Source organism: Oncorhynchus mykiss, chromosome 26 (assembly GCF_013265735.2).
Source record: "Oncorhynchus mykiss isolate Arlee chromosome 26, USDA_OmykA_1.1, whole genome shotgun sequence".
NCBI classification, from domain to species: Eukaryota; Metazoa; Chordata; class Actinopteri; order Salmoniformes; family Salmonidae; genus Oncorhynchus; species Oncorhynchus mykiss.
This window is the reverse complement of record NC_048590.1, coordinates 32,079,691-32,092,933: the sequence shown is the minus strand read 5'-3', so window position 1 is coordinate 32,092,933 and position 13,243 is coordinate 32,079,691. Positions and strand designations below refer to the sequence as shown.

The window sequence follows — 13,243 nt, the reverse complement described above, 5'->3', positions numbered from 1 at the left end:
GCTTTTAGTTTTGGAAATATTTAGGACTAACTTATTCCTTGCCATTACGAAACTAACTGCAGCTCTTTGTTAAGTGATTTCAGTCATTTCAGTTGCTGTAGAAGCTGACGGGTATAGTGTTGAATCATCCGCATACATAGACACACTGGTCTTACTGTCAAGATCGCTGTCTTGAAAATGACCGGACCAAGGTGCAGCGTGGTGAGCGTACATTTTCTCTTTATTTCTTTAAATGTCACCAACAAAACAAGAAACAACAAAAACAAACGTGAAGCTTACTAGGGCTATACAGGCCACTAACAAAGACAACTACCCACAATATACAAAAGGAAAAAAGGCTGCCTAAGTATGATTCCCAATCAGAGACAACGATAGACAGCTGTCCCTGATTGAGAACCATACCCGGCCAAAACATAGAAACACAGAACATAGAGTTTCCCACCCGAGTCACACCCTGACCAACAAAACATAGAGAATGAAAAGATCTCTACGGTCAGGGCGTGACACTTACTCAAAGCTAGTGGCATGTTGTTAGTAAAGATTGAAAAAAGCAAGGGGCCTAAACAGCTACTCTGGGGAATTCCTGCTTCATTGCCATGTGTAAGTTGACTATGCAAACAATTTGGAATTTTCAACACATGAATGTTTCTTATAAAAACAAGATGCAGTCAGTCTTTCCTCAACTCTTAGCCAAGAGAGACTATCATGCATAGTATTGATATTAGCCCTCTGGGCAAGCTGAAGGTTAACTAGGTCCTTCTCTTTACAGATGTTGGGGCATAACAGTATGGAGGGAGTTATGTACAGCTATATAAAGACCTGTATAATCATGTGAAAACAATTCACACAGAAAAAGAGAGAACAGTGTGTCACACAAACACTATAGTAAATGCTGATTACTCACACACAAGAACATAACGTTTTACTGTCGTCCTGGTCTTCCCTATAGATTCGTTTCTGGAGAGAGGTTCGGTATCTCTGGATGATGTCACATTCTATTATTTTTTTCTACTAGTTATCAAATCAAATTTTATTGGTCACATACTGTACACGTGTTTAGCAGATGTTATTGCAGGTGTAGCGAAATGCTTGTGCTTCTAGCTTTGACAGTGCAGTAATAGCTAACAAGTAATATCTAACAGTTTCACAACATAGAGTTGAAGTCGGAAGTTTACATACACCAGAGCAAAATACATTTAAACTCAGTTTTTCACAACTCCTGACATTTAATCATATTAATCCAGTAAAAATTCCCTGTCTTAGGTCAGTTAGGACCACCACTTTATTTTAAGATTGTGAAATGTCAGAATAATAGTAGAGGGAATGATTCATTTCAGATTTCTTTCTTTCATCACATTCCCAGTGGGTCAGACGTTTATATTCACTCAATTAGTATTTGGTAGCATTGCCTTTATATTATTTAACTTGAGTCAAACGTTTTGCGTAGCCTTCCACAAGCTTCCCACAATAAGTTGGGTGAATTTAGTCCCAGTCCTCCTGACAGAGCTGGTGTAACCGAGTCCGGTTTGTAGGCCTCCTTGCTCGCACATGCTTTTTCAGTTCTGCCCACACATTTTCTATAGGATTGAGGTCAGGGCTTTGTGATGGCCACTCCAATACCTTGACTTTTTTGTCCTTAAACCATTTTGCCACAACTTTGGAAGTTTGCTTGGGGTCATTGTCCATTTGGAAGATCCATTTGCGACCAAGCTTTAACTTCCTGACTGATGTCTTGAGATGTTGCTTCAATATATCCACATCATTTTCCTGCCTCATGATGCCATCTATTTTGTGAAGTGCACCAGTCCCTCCTGCAGCAAAGCACCCCCACTACATGATGCTGCCACCCCTGTGATTCACAGTTGGGATTGTGTTCTTCGGATTGCAAGCCTCCCCCTTTTTCTTCCAAACATAACAATGGTCATTATGGCCAAACAGCTAGATTTTTGTTTCATCAGACCAGAGGACATTTCTCAAAAAAGCACGATCGTTGTCCCCATGTGCAGTTGCAAACAGTAGTCAGGCTTTTTTTTATGGCGGTTTTGGAGCAGTGGCTTCTTCTTTGCTGAGCGGCCTTTCAGGTTATGTCGATACAGGACTTGTTTTACTGTGGATATAGATACTTTTGTAGCTGTTTTCTCCAGCATCTTCACAAGGTCCTTTGCTGTTTTTCTGGGATTGATTTGCACTTTTCGCACCAAAGTACGTTCATCTCTAGGAGACAGAATGCATCTCATTCCTGAGCGGTATGACGGCTGTGTGGTACCATGGTATTAATACTTGCATACTGTTGTTTGTACAGATAAACGTGGTACCTTCAGGCGTTTGGAAATTGCTCCCAAGGATGAACCACACTTGTGGAGGTCTACAATTTTTTTCTGAGGTCTTGGCTGATATCTTTTGATTTTCCCATGATGCCAAGCAAAGAAGCACTGAGTTTGAAGGTAGGCCTTGAAATACATCCACAGGCACACCTCCAATTGAATCAGATGATGTTAATTAGCCTATCAGAAGCTTCTAAAGCCATGACATAATTTTCTGGAATTATCCAGTCTGTTTTAAGTCACAGTCAGCATAGTGTGTGTAAACTTCTGACCCACTGAAATTGTGATACGGTGAATTATAAGTGAAAATAATCTGTCTGTAAACAATTGTTGGAAAAATTACTTGTGTCATGCACAAAGTAGATGTTCTAACCGACTTGCCAAAACTATAGTTTGTTAACACTTGTGGAGTGGTTGAAAAATGAGTTTTAATGACTCCATCCTAAGTGTATGTAAACTTCCGACTTCAACTGTATACCCAAAATACACGTAAATCTATGTAAGGAATGGATTAAGAATATATATACATATATGTCAGAGCGGCATTGAACTAAAATACAGTGGCATAGTATAGAGTACAGTATACACATATGAGATGAGTAATGTTAGATACGGAATATTTGTAATTTGACTAATATTCCATTTCCTTAAAGTGGCCAGTGATTCCTAATCTATGTCTACAGGCAGCCGCCTCTGATGTGCTGGAGATGACTGTTGTCAGTGGTGTAGTATAGAATACAATACATTATATACATGTGAAATGGGTGATGCAATATGTAAACACAATTTAAAAGCGACTAAGATACCGTAGAATAGTGTGGAGTGCAGTTTATACACATGAGATGAGTAACGCTAGATACGGAACATTTTTAATGTGGCTAGTGATCCATTTCCTTAAAGTGGCCAGTGATTCCTAATCTATGTCTATACAGTACACAGTAGGAACACACGTGACACACCTCTACCTCCCTCACCTCAACGATGCCATCACCGTCTCATACATCAGCCAAGGACATGAGAGAAATTAATGTGATTCCTTTTAAGGCTTTTATGTGCCCTGTGTTTTCCATGTAACATACGTATGAGCACACATGCAGCTCCTAAGTGCCCCTGTCATATTAATCACAGTTATTGACTTGCAGGTGGCACGTATAACCTTTATTCATCTCATCCATCTCCAAGGCCTGGTAAAGTCAGACACATATCATAAATACAAAGAGTAGCGGAATGTACACACACACGCACACACACACACCTGCATGCACAAATGCAGACACACAGAGGCATAGGCAGGGCCGTGGACACTGACATGTACAGTATCAGCTCATATAAATACACAGACATTTCACACACATTCTCCCTTTTAAATCAACCTATATGCAATCATCTGAGTTGAGGGCGGGCGACACTTCTCTTTAATTATATTCTCTTTCTCTCTCATCGGCAATGCCTATTCAACTTGACCAAACTAACATGTCTTCAGTGTTTGCAAAAGTATATACAAAGTGCCAATTGTAGGCTCGTCATAACTTTGAAAAACAATTCATTGCACAAATTCTACTAGGCCTTAAACAAGGTTGATCTCTCCTGCCATCTGTGAGAGTTACTATTTTTCCAAAAAGTTATGCAATCCCTCCCCCCTCTGGCCATAGATTTATATTGCAGCCGGTGAACAATAGAGCGTCTTCAGTAAAACAATCTCAATCTAACTCTGTGTTGCTTGAGACATTTTTTTTAGCTCACTTTGAAGGTACAACAATTTTACTGAGTAACAGTTCATATAAGGAAATTAGTCAATTTAAACAAACCAGGCCCTAATCTATGGATTTCACATGACTGGGAATATAGATATGCATCTGTTGGTCACAGATACCTTACAAAAAAAGGTAGGGGCGTGGATCAGAAAACCAGTCAGTATCTGGTGTGACCACCATTTGCCTCATGCATCATGGCACATGTCCTTTGCATAGAGTTGATCAGGCTGTTGATTGTGGCCTGTGGAATGTTGTCCCAATCCTCTTCAATTGCTGTGCGAAGTTGCTGGATATTCCCGGAACTGGAACACGCTGTTGTACATGTCAATCCAGAGCATCCCAAACATGCTCAATGGGTGACATGTCTGGTGAGTACAGAGGTCATGGAAGAACTTGGACATTTTCAGCTTCCAGGAATTGTGTACAGATCCTTGCGACATGGGGCTGTGCCTTATCATGCTGAAACATGAGGTGATGGCGGTGGATGAATGGCACGACAATGGGCCTCAGGATCTCATCACGGTATCTCTGTGCATTCAAATTGCAATCGATAAAATGCAATTGTGTTCTTTGTCCGTAGCTTATGCCTGCCCATTCCATAACCCCGTCGCCAACATGGCGTGGTTACACGTGGTTACGTGGTCTGCAGTTGTGAGGCCGGTTGGACTTATTGCCAAATTCTTTAAAGGGACGTTAGTGGCAGTGACAAAATGGAACATTTTAGAGTGGCCTTTTATTGTCCCCAGCACAAGGCGCACCTGTTAATGACCATGATGTTTAATCAACTTATTGATATGCCACACCAGTCAGGTGGATGGATTAACATGGCAAATGAAAAATGCTCACTAAAAGGGATGTAAACAAATTTGAGAGAAATAAGCTTTGTGTGTATGGAACATTTCTGGAATATTTTTGTTCAGCTCATGAAACATCCTCCTTTACATGTTGCTTTTACACATAGTATATCCTCCTGAATGTGGCTAACTGGATGTGGCTAGCTTTTTAAGTGTTCACTAAGGACATTTGAATTAAGATGGTTAGTAATTATTAGCAATCATTATAATTTTAGCACAACACAGTGTGTGAACATGGAGTACATTTAATGAGATGAAAAACAGAACAAAGCAACTACTGTAAATGTTTTCCTGTAACTAGACACCCAGAATGCAGACACACACTTCCCATTGCAAGGATTGGTTTACCAGGGATCTATTCACACAAATTATAGATTTTTCAATAGAAGTACATTCATATCATCATCCAAACACTAATACATGCACATAAATTCCTTCCTTGAACATCTTATGCAAAATAGACCACTGGTGGTCAACAGCAGCAGAAGGCTGATAAGGTACACACACACACACACACACACACACACACACACACACACACACACACACACACACACACACACACACACACACACACACACACACACACACACACACACACACACACACACACACACACACACACACACACACAATCTTATAATACTACCATATTTCTATGCTTTGTGCAATGTGATAATACATCTACACAGACTGTCAATCACTATACACACAAGCATGTAACTTTACATCCACACTAGCACATTCACACATTTATTGAAACGGTGTATGCCAATAGAGTACAATACAATATCTATAAGACTCCTGTTGCATTAACATAGAACTTTCAATAGAAAAGAAATACAGTATATAAAAAACAAGAGAATATTAGTAATTATAAGCAAGAGCCAAGGAAAGGTCAGTTTCGGTCACATTCTAATCATTCTTAGTCAATATCATTATTCACATGACAAACTCAAAAAAGTATTGAATTTCAAAGTAAACTACTGGTTAATAATTTCATGAAGAGAAAATAAAGTTTGAATTTTAAGAGATATCATTTATTTTGCAGGTAAAAGGCTGGTTGGGGACATCTTTGAGTAGGATTAAAGCAGTGAGCTGCTTGGTAAGGATCAGGTGGTAGACAACTACAGACAGCAGTACAGGACTGTGTCAGGTATATATGGTTGTAACATTTCCAGAAATTCCCATGTTTTCCAAAAATCCTGGTTGGAGGATATCAGATATCTTGCTTATTCCCTCCTGATTCTGTGAATCCTCCAACCGGGATTTCTGGAATACCTGTAAATGTTGGGAAAGTTACCAGAATTTTGCAACCCTTGTCAAGTATGAGGGCCAGGCAGGCAGGTCAGACAGCGTAGTGTTTGTTAAGGCGCTGTAGGGCGTCGCCCACGATGTCCAGTTCATGTCTCAGATCCTCCACCATGCTGTTGATACTGGATGTGTCCTTCAGCACGTCCACACTGTGGGTGTAAGGGTTGTACCTCACTGTAAACGGACGCTTGATGGTCTTGGCAAACTCTCTGTGTGCATAAGAACAGATGATGACAAAACATAACACAGCTCAGGTTTGGAAAGGTGAAAGAAGAGTTTATTAGCCCATTAACAGTTTATTTTCCCACAGAACAGCCAAGAATAAAACGTCATGAACAACCTACCTCATCTTGACTTTGGCCTCTTCAAAGCTCTCTGACACAAAGTAGACATCTTGGAATGTCGTGATAATGCACTCCTGCTTGCAGGTGACTTTGGGGTCAAAGGGCATGATCTTTGCATTGCCAGAGAGTGCATGCTGTATGAGGGAAAAAAGTATCTTAGGATTCTTTTTTTGCATCGGATGGTATTTTTACACTTTAAATGGTGTTTGAATATGAATATTAAATGCTTTTACCTTCAGCTCACTGATAGAGGAGAGAAGTCCAGCGCCGTAGGCTCTCATCTTTCCCTCCTGTTTACACAGGCCAAACTCTACTGTGAAAAAGTAACACTGCAAAACAAAAACACAGAAAGACAACAACGTTTAAATATATCAGTTAGACAAAAAAAACAGTTAAATTCAAGCACAGTGTTTGGATATTGGTATCATGGAAACAGCACTTACGGTGGCCAGCGTCTGGACAGACTCATCTGAGGCCCCCAGAGAAGCCAGACCTATCTCCTGGGAGAACTGGGCAAAACTAGGCTCCGCCAGCAGAGGGACATGACCCAAAAGCTCATGACATGTGTCTCTGTAATGCACACATAAACACACATATACATACAGTATGTGGATTGTTAAGCTTGTGGGCAGATATGTGCAACTTTGTGACAGTGTAACCAAGTATTCTTCCATTTGATTTTTGAAACAATCAATGAATCGTGGACTTCAGGAAACAGCAGAGGGAGCGCCCCCCTATCCACATCAACAGGACAGTAGTGGAGAAGGTGGAAAGTTTTAAGTTCCTCGGCATACACATCACTGACAAACTGAAATGGTCTACTCACGCAGACAGTGTGGCGAAGAATGCAAAACAGTGCCTCTTCAACCTCAGGAGGCTGAAGAAATGTGTCTTGTCACCTAAAAACCTCACAAACTTTTACAGATGCACAATTGCAAGCCTCTTGTCGGGCTGTATCACCACCTGGCACGGCAACTGCACCGCCCACAACTGCAGGGCTCTCCAGAGGGTAGTGCGGTCTGCACAAACATCACCGGGGGCAAACTACCTGCCTGCCCCACAGGACACCAAAAAGATCATCAAGGACAACAACCACCCGAGCCACTGCCTGTTCCCCCCGCTATCATCCAGAAGGCGAGATCAGTACAGTTGCATCAATGCTGGGACCAAGAGACTAAAAAAATAGCTTCTATCTCAGGGCCATCACACTATTAAACAGACATCACTAGCACAGAGAGGCTGCTGCCTACATACAGACTTGAAATCAGTGGCCGCTCTAATAAATGGAACACTAGTCACTTTAATAATACCACTTTAATAATGTTTACATATCTTGCATTACTCATCTCATATGTATATGCTGTATTCTACACTATCTATTCCATCTTAGCCTGTCATCTGTCATTGCTCATCCATATATTTATATATTCTTGTTCCATTCCATTCCACATTCCATTAGGTATTTGATATGGAATTGTTAGATATTACTTGTTGGATATTGCTGCACTGTCAGAACTAGCAGCACAAGCATTTCACTACACTCACAATAACATCTGCTAACCATGTGTATGTGACCAATAAAATGGGATTTGATTTGAATGATTATGTAGCTGTGGATAATGTCCTTTTGAGTTGCAATCAGCCAGAAGAGTTAAGTTTGCTTAGGGATGTGACAGACCAGGCTTGTTCAATCAAATACACACTCTTTATATGAAATGATACTCTGTGCTCCTTTATGATGATTTTTGGTATGGTGACATACTGCTATGTTTATGTGACTATGAACATCACACTAATATACTCAACATCAGATGGATGTGTTCAACAATGAGAAGACCAACTTCTCCTTATTAATGTAACATGTGTCAAGGGGTACTTACGGCTCAGGTGTGTAGAGCGGGTCAGAGCTGTGGCGAACATACTGAGTGCAGTGGAAAACCCGGAAAGCCAAACCTGCCAGAAAGTCTCGTGGGGAGAGGTAACCTGCCACGGGCCGGATGATAAAGCCTGTGCGTTCTGATGAAACACGCACATAGGTTTTTACTCATGTAAAAGGCCACAAAGCATTCAGCAACATCTAATTTGATACCCCTTAATCCACACATTTTACAATAGCCTTCATTATGCTGATAAACCTGAGCATCAGACTGAATGAGACTGTGTGGTGTCATGTACAGCGGCAGACTCTGCCTGTCTCACCTCTGAGGAAGTGTGACACATCTTCCAGCTGGGGGATGTTGTCCTCCCTGCAGTCACAGTGCTTGGAGAGCAGTGGCAGGTTCTTCAGGTACTCCCGGCAAGCATGGGTTGGATACAGCTTATTGAGCTCCCGATAGACCACACCCCAGGTCTTCACCTCCTCCTCTGTGAACTCAATATGCGGAATCGGTTCCCCACTAAAAGAGAGGGAGAAAGAGAGAGAAAGAAAGCCATCATTGTAAATAAGAATTTGTTCTTAACTGATTTGCCTAGTTAAATGAAGGTTACCTTTTTCTTAATACAGTGGAAATGTCTAACTATACCTGTGTGCATTAGGATATTGAAGTATTAAATATACATAGTGTCATAGCTTTCTAAACCAGATCTCACATAGCATAATAATATGACCTACTGTTTGTAGCTCATGGCAAGATCAGCAAAGTGTTTCCTTCTTTTGCGGTAGATGTTGTCCTTGAAGCCCTGCAGACAGAAAAGATAAGTAATTGAGGTGTGACAGCAACTCATGCACTGACTTACTGAGTGGCTATTCCGTAAGTGTTCCGCTTATCACAATAGAAGTATTAGTCTAATCCTCCATCTGCCACTCTAATAGAGTCAGTGTAGTTCTAACTGGCTTTGATAGTTATACCATTGTCACAAGTTTGCCTCCTGTTTCAGTAGGTCAGTGAGAGTCTGTGACATAGAGATCCTATATTATGAATTATATTATTATATTATCTCATGGCCTACGGTGGTCTAAGCCGCTGACCCTGGCACACATGTATACCAGAGTCAGCATGGATTCAAATCAGGCCCACTGCCCTTTGACTCCCCCTATCTTCCCTATGTTCCCTGTCTTCTCTGTCTTCCCTGTCTTTCCAACAGTGTTCTTTCTCTTCAATAAAAGGTCTACAATTACAAAAGGAGTTATAGGATATCTATGGTCAGACAGGCTTGCAACTAGAATGGAACATAATTGACCAGAGCATATTAGAAGCTATGCCTACTGGGTGATCAGCATCCAGGTCTAAGCCATACATCAAGACACGGTTAGCACACATGTCCAGGTCCGAGATTGTCTTTGGGAACCAGGGAATATCTTCAGTGTCTGAAAAAAAACATGGGATGATCTGAGATGGTCTCTACAGTAGATTTTAGTCATGTCCAGAGCTATCCAGGATCCTTGGGACATCCTTATCCCACTGAAGTTTATATCTAAAATGGTTAAGGTAAGGGTTAGGGTTATGGATAGGTAAGGGATATGGTTATGGTTCGGGTAAGGGTAGGGGTTAAGATTAGGGTTTGGGGTAGGGACGTCCCAAGGATTCCAGATAGCACTGACCCTTTAGTAACCTCATACAACAATCTGAAAGTCTCTCTTTCACTACACACAGTGGTAATTAGTTGGGTAATAGGTAATAGGCTTACCCGGCTAGACTTTAGGAACTCTGAAATAATTTCAAAAGTAGCAGCTAGGCCTACCTTCTTCAGGCAGGCTGGAATTGTCAGGTTGGTCATGGTCCATATCAACTACGTTGGCGGCATGCTTATGTAGCAGCTCAGTGAGCTCCTTGAGTTGCTCGTGGCTGCTGTCACAGTCAACAAAGATCTCAAACTCTGAGCCACGCCGCCTCGATTTTCGGGACTCGATGTGAACAAGGTTGACGTGGTTCTCCTGGTGATGATTATAATAACAAGACATTTAAAGTTATATAATTTATGTTGATGTACATGATAACCAGTGTTGGGGAAGTTACTCTGAAAAAATAGTTTACAAAGCTACAAATGACTTCACACTGGAGGAAGATAATCTACACTAAAACTACCCTTAAGGAAAATATAGTTTAATTAACTAAAGTTACTACATCCAAACTACTTTTTGATAAATGATCATATCAACATTTGAAATGTCATAGACTACAAGTTGCATGAACAGATCACTTTGGAGTCAGATGTTATCAGAATGTGTAATTCGGCCTATTAGACACACAAACTATGTTTCAAGTGAGAATTAGGCAAGTCCAATGCTGAAAAATTAAGGAAATGATTTCCTACTTCACTCATATTTTATTTTTTGCAACAAAAAAAATAGTCTGTAGTTCCAGTACTTAGCTACACCGCTACATGCACCAAAAAGTACTGAAAATACTACCAAGATTTGAATTGTGGTCAACTACCACCAAACTACCACCAAATGCAGTTAAATTACTAGTGGAACTACATGTAGTTCACTACTTCCCAACACTGGTATCTACCATCACCCGTTTGGTATGTGATAGCCAACTTTAAAATATTCAACCTTACTTGAAAAAGTTTTAGTGCCTTAACTAGCCCGCCAACTTCATTCTTGAGCGAGAAGGCAATGGCCGTGCGACCCTTTTCTAAAGACCGACCATTCTCCCAAGATGAACTCTTGTTGTCCTTGTTCTTGTCGATCTTGCTGAATGTACATTTTTTCATCTGTTGGGAAAAGAGGGAAAATATTTATGAAAAACCAACCTCGGAGCTGGCTAGGCCTTTTTGTAGAAAGTAAGGATTTAGCAGTGTTTTGGGCTATGATACACCATTCATCAAGGCTGAACAGGAAGTTAATTGTTTTGGAAAAGCACATCACCTCCGATGACAATTTGTTTGAAAGGACAAGCTGCGTTTTAGATGGACTGATAGTCATATGGAATTGTTCAATATCCTGTGCGTAATAGCCGTATTTGAACAAGAGTTTGCTAGCCTCACAAAGAAAGGGCAACTAAATCAAACAATATATTTACACAACCAAAGCCCCCAAAGTGTAAATTAAGAGTAAACAATCACAGTATTCACTGCAGCTGAACGCAAACTGAATACTCCGCCTAATCAGGCTACTTCGAGATTTCAGCACTGGACAGCGACAACACTTGGCTGCGCGCAGTCGCAACTTTAAAACTGACGGCAAATAAAGTATAGGGACATAAAATCATCAATTAGACTAATATTGTTAGGTCTAAATATTTGCCACACACTTAATTAGCCTATAGATTGGAAGCGTTAAACTGCCGAATTTTTTTCTGGTAGGCAAAATTTATTTTGGCAATGCTGAGTTGTGTCTGTCTCATTGTAAAGAGATCTGCTGCAGTAATCGCATTTGGTGACGAATGATAGCGCTCTCCAATCCAAATCCAACTCGGGATTATAGATGGTTACTTTCAGCGCAGCAATAAATCCATCAAGGTAACATATCCTGGACGTATTCTTTTATCAACTAGGCGTTCATATAGTTTATTTTTGTCGGTTTGATATCAGTTGATGCCACATGTCTTTTGGGGCCAGTCTATGTCGATCATCAGAATATTTGAAGCATTTTTGGAATAGGCTAATTAATCTAAATTAAATGTACATTTACTGACAGGAAATACAATTAAAATCAACATGTTGCACACAAACTTGCAAATGCTTATCATTTACGTGCGTGGTTTTAGTGTATATGTCAATGATATGCCTAAATCAAGATGCAGTGGCTCGTTGTGAACGCAGACAAATAACTTTATTTTACCCAGTCTGATGTCTGCGAAGATCTGAGGCGTAAGCATTCTGAAAAGTTATGACTGCGAGCTCCTTTATTTCACCTTAATTTATATTACAATGACCTCCTTATTGTATTACGTAGGCTACGCATCTCATTTGTCTCCAGATTTAGGTGGCTTACCTAAGAGAGCTAGCTAGCTAGCTAAACCGAGCTAGCTAAACCGAACCAGAGGGGAGGCGAAAACTCTGATTAGAACAGAAAATAAATTAACTAATGAAGTTTAGGGTAAGATTACAAATTGGCGCAACAAAAGTACATCCTTTATGTGTAATAATTGAGATAATTGAAGTCAAAAGTAAAATACTTCATGTTTGATTATTCAATCATTTGTCAAAACGTTATTAATGACACCTAAATACAAGTCACAATTCAACGTAAAATAACCGTTCATTTGTATTGTTCCATTATTTTTTTCCCGTTTAGTTTAGACAGTTATTATTTACTTACAATATTGATATAACTTACCTCATTATTCAGTTGCTTTTCCTCGTAACAAGTGTGCAATGAAGAACTCATAGAGTCGAAAGACCTTCCTCTGCGCGGCCCGTCAATCTTGTTTGAATACATGTCAAAGTCCTTTGATTGAAATATTTGAGTGAGAATAAGTAAGGCAGTCCACTGCTGCGGTAGCTGCTATGATATACCTGTATACCTCTCACTCAATGCACAAGGCGCCTCAGTATTTATGAACACTGAGTGGAAGGTGGGGGTGGTGATGTGGTGGGGGTAGAGGAGGAGGACACGAGTCAGGACGACGCGGAAAATATCACCACTATATGCCTAAATGTAACATGGTAATAGTTATACAACTAATCTCACATTAATGTCACACACTGATGATAATAACATATTCACTTCCAGGAAGGGAATCAGTAGACTTTAATAATGAGGT

At 40.4% G+C, this 13,243-nt stretch overlaps 1 protein-coding gene across 1 annotated transcript; it reads right to left on the bottom strand.

The window, feature by feature from the left end:
- Window positions 1-5,161: 5,161 nt before the first annotated feature.
- Window positions 5,162-13,019, bottom strand: LOC110506638 (tryptophan 5-hydroxylase 1). Its single transcript, XM_021586410.2, has 11 exons — window positions 12,817-13,019; window positions 11,094-11,249; window positions 10,272-10,464; window positions 9,797-9,897; window positions 9,202-9,269; window positions 8,790-8,986; window positions 8,471-8,606; window positions 7,034-7,160; window positions 6,824-6,919; window positions 6,591-6,724; window positions 5,162-6,455 (listed from the first exon to the last, which is right to left on the bottom strand). Exons 1-11 carry the CDS (start codon window positions 12,916-12,918, stop codon window positions 6,281-6,283), a joined length of 1,485 nt encoding a protein of 494 aa, XP_021442085.2. The 5' UTR covers window positions 12,919-13,019; the 3' UTR covers window positions 5,162-6,280.
- Between the last annotated feature and the right edge of the window lie 224 nt (window positions 13,020-13,243).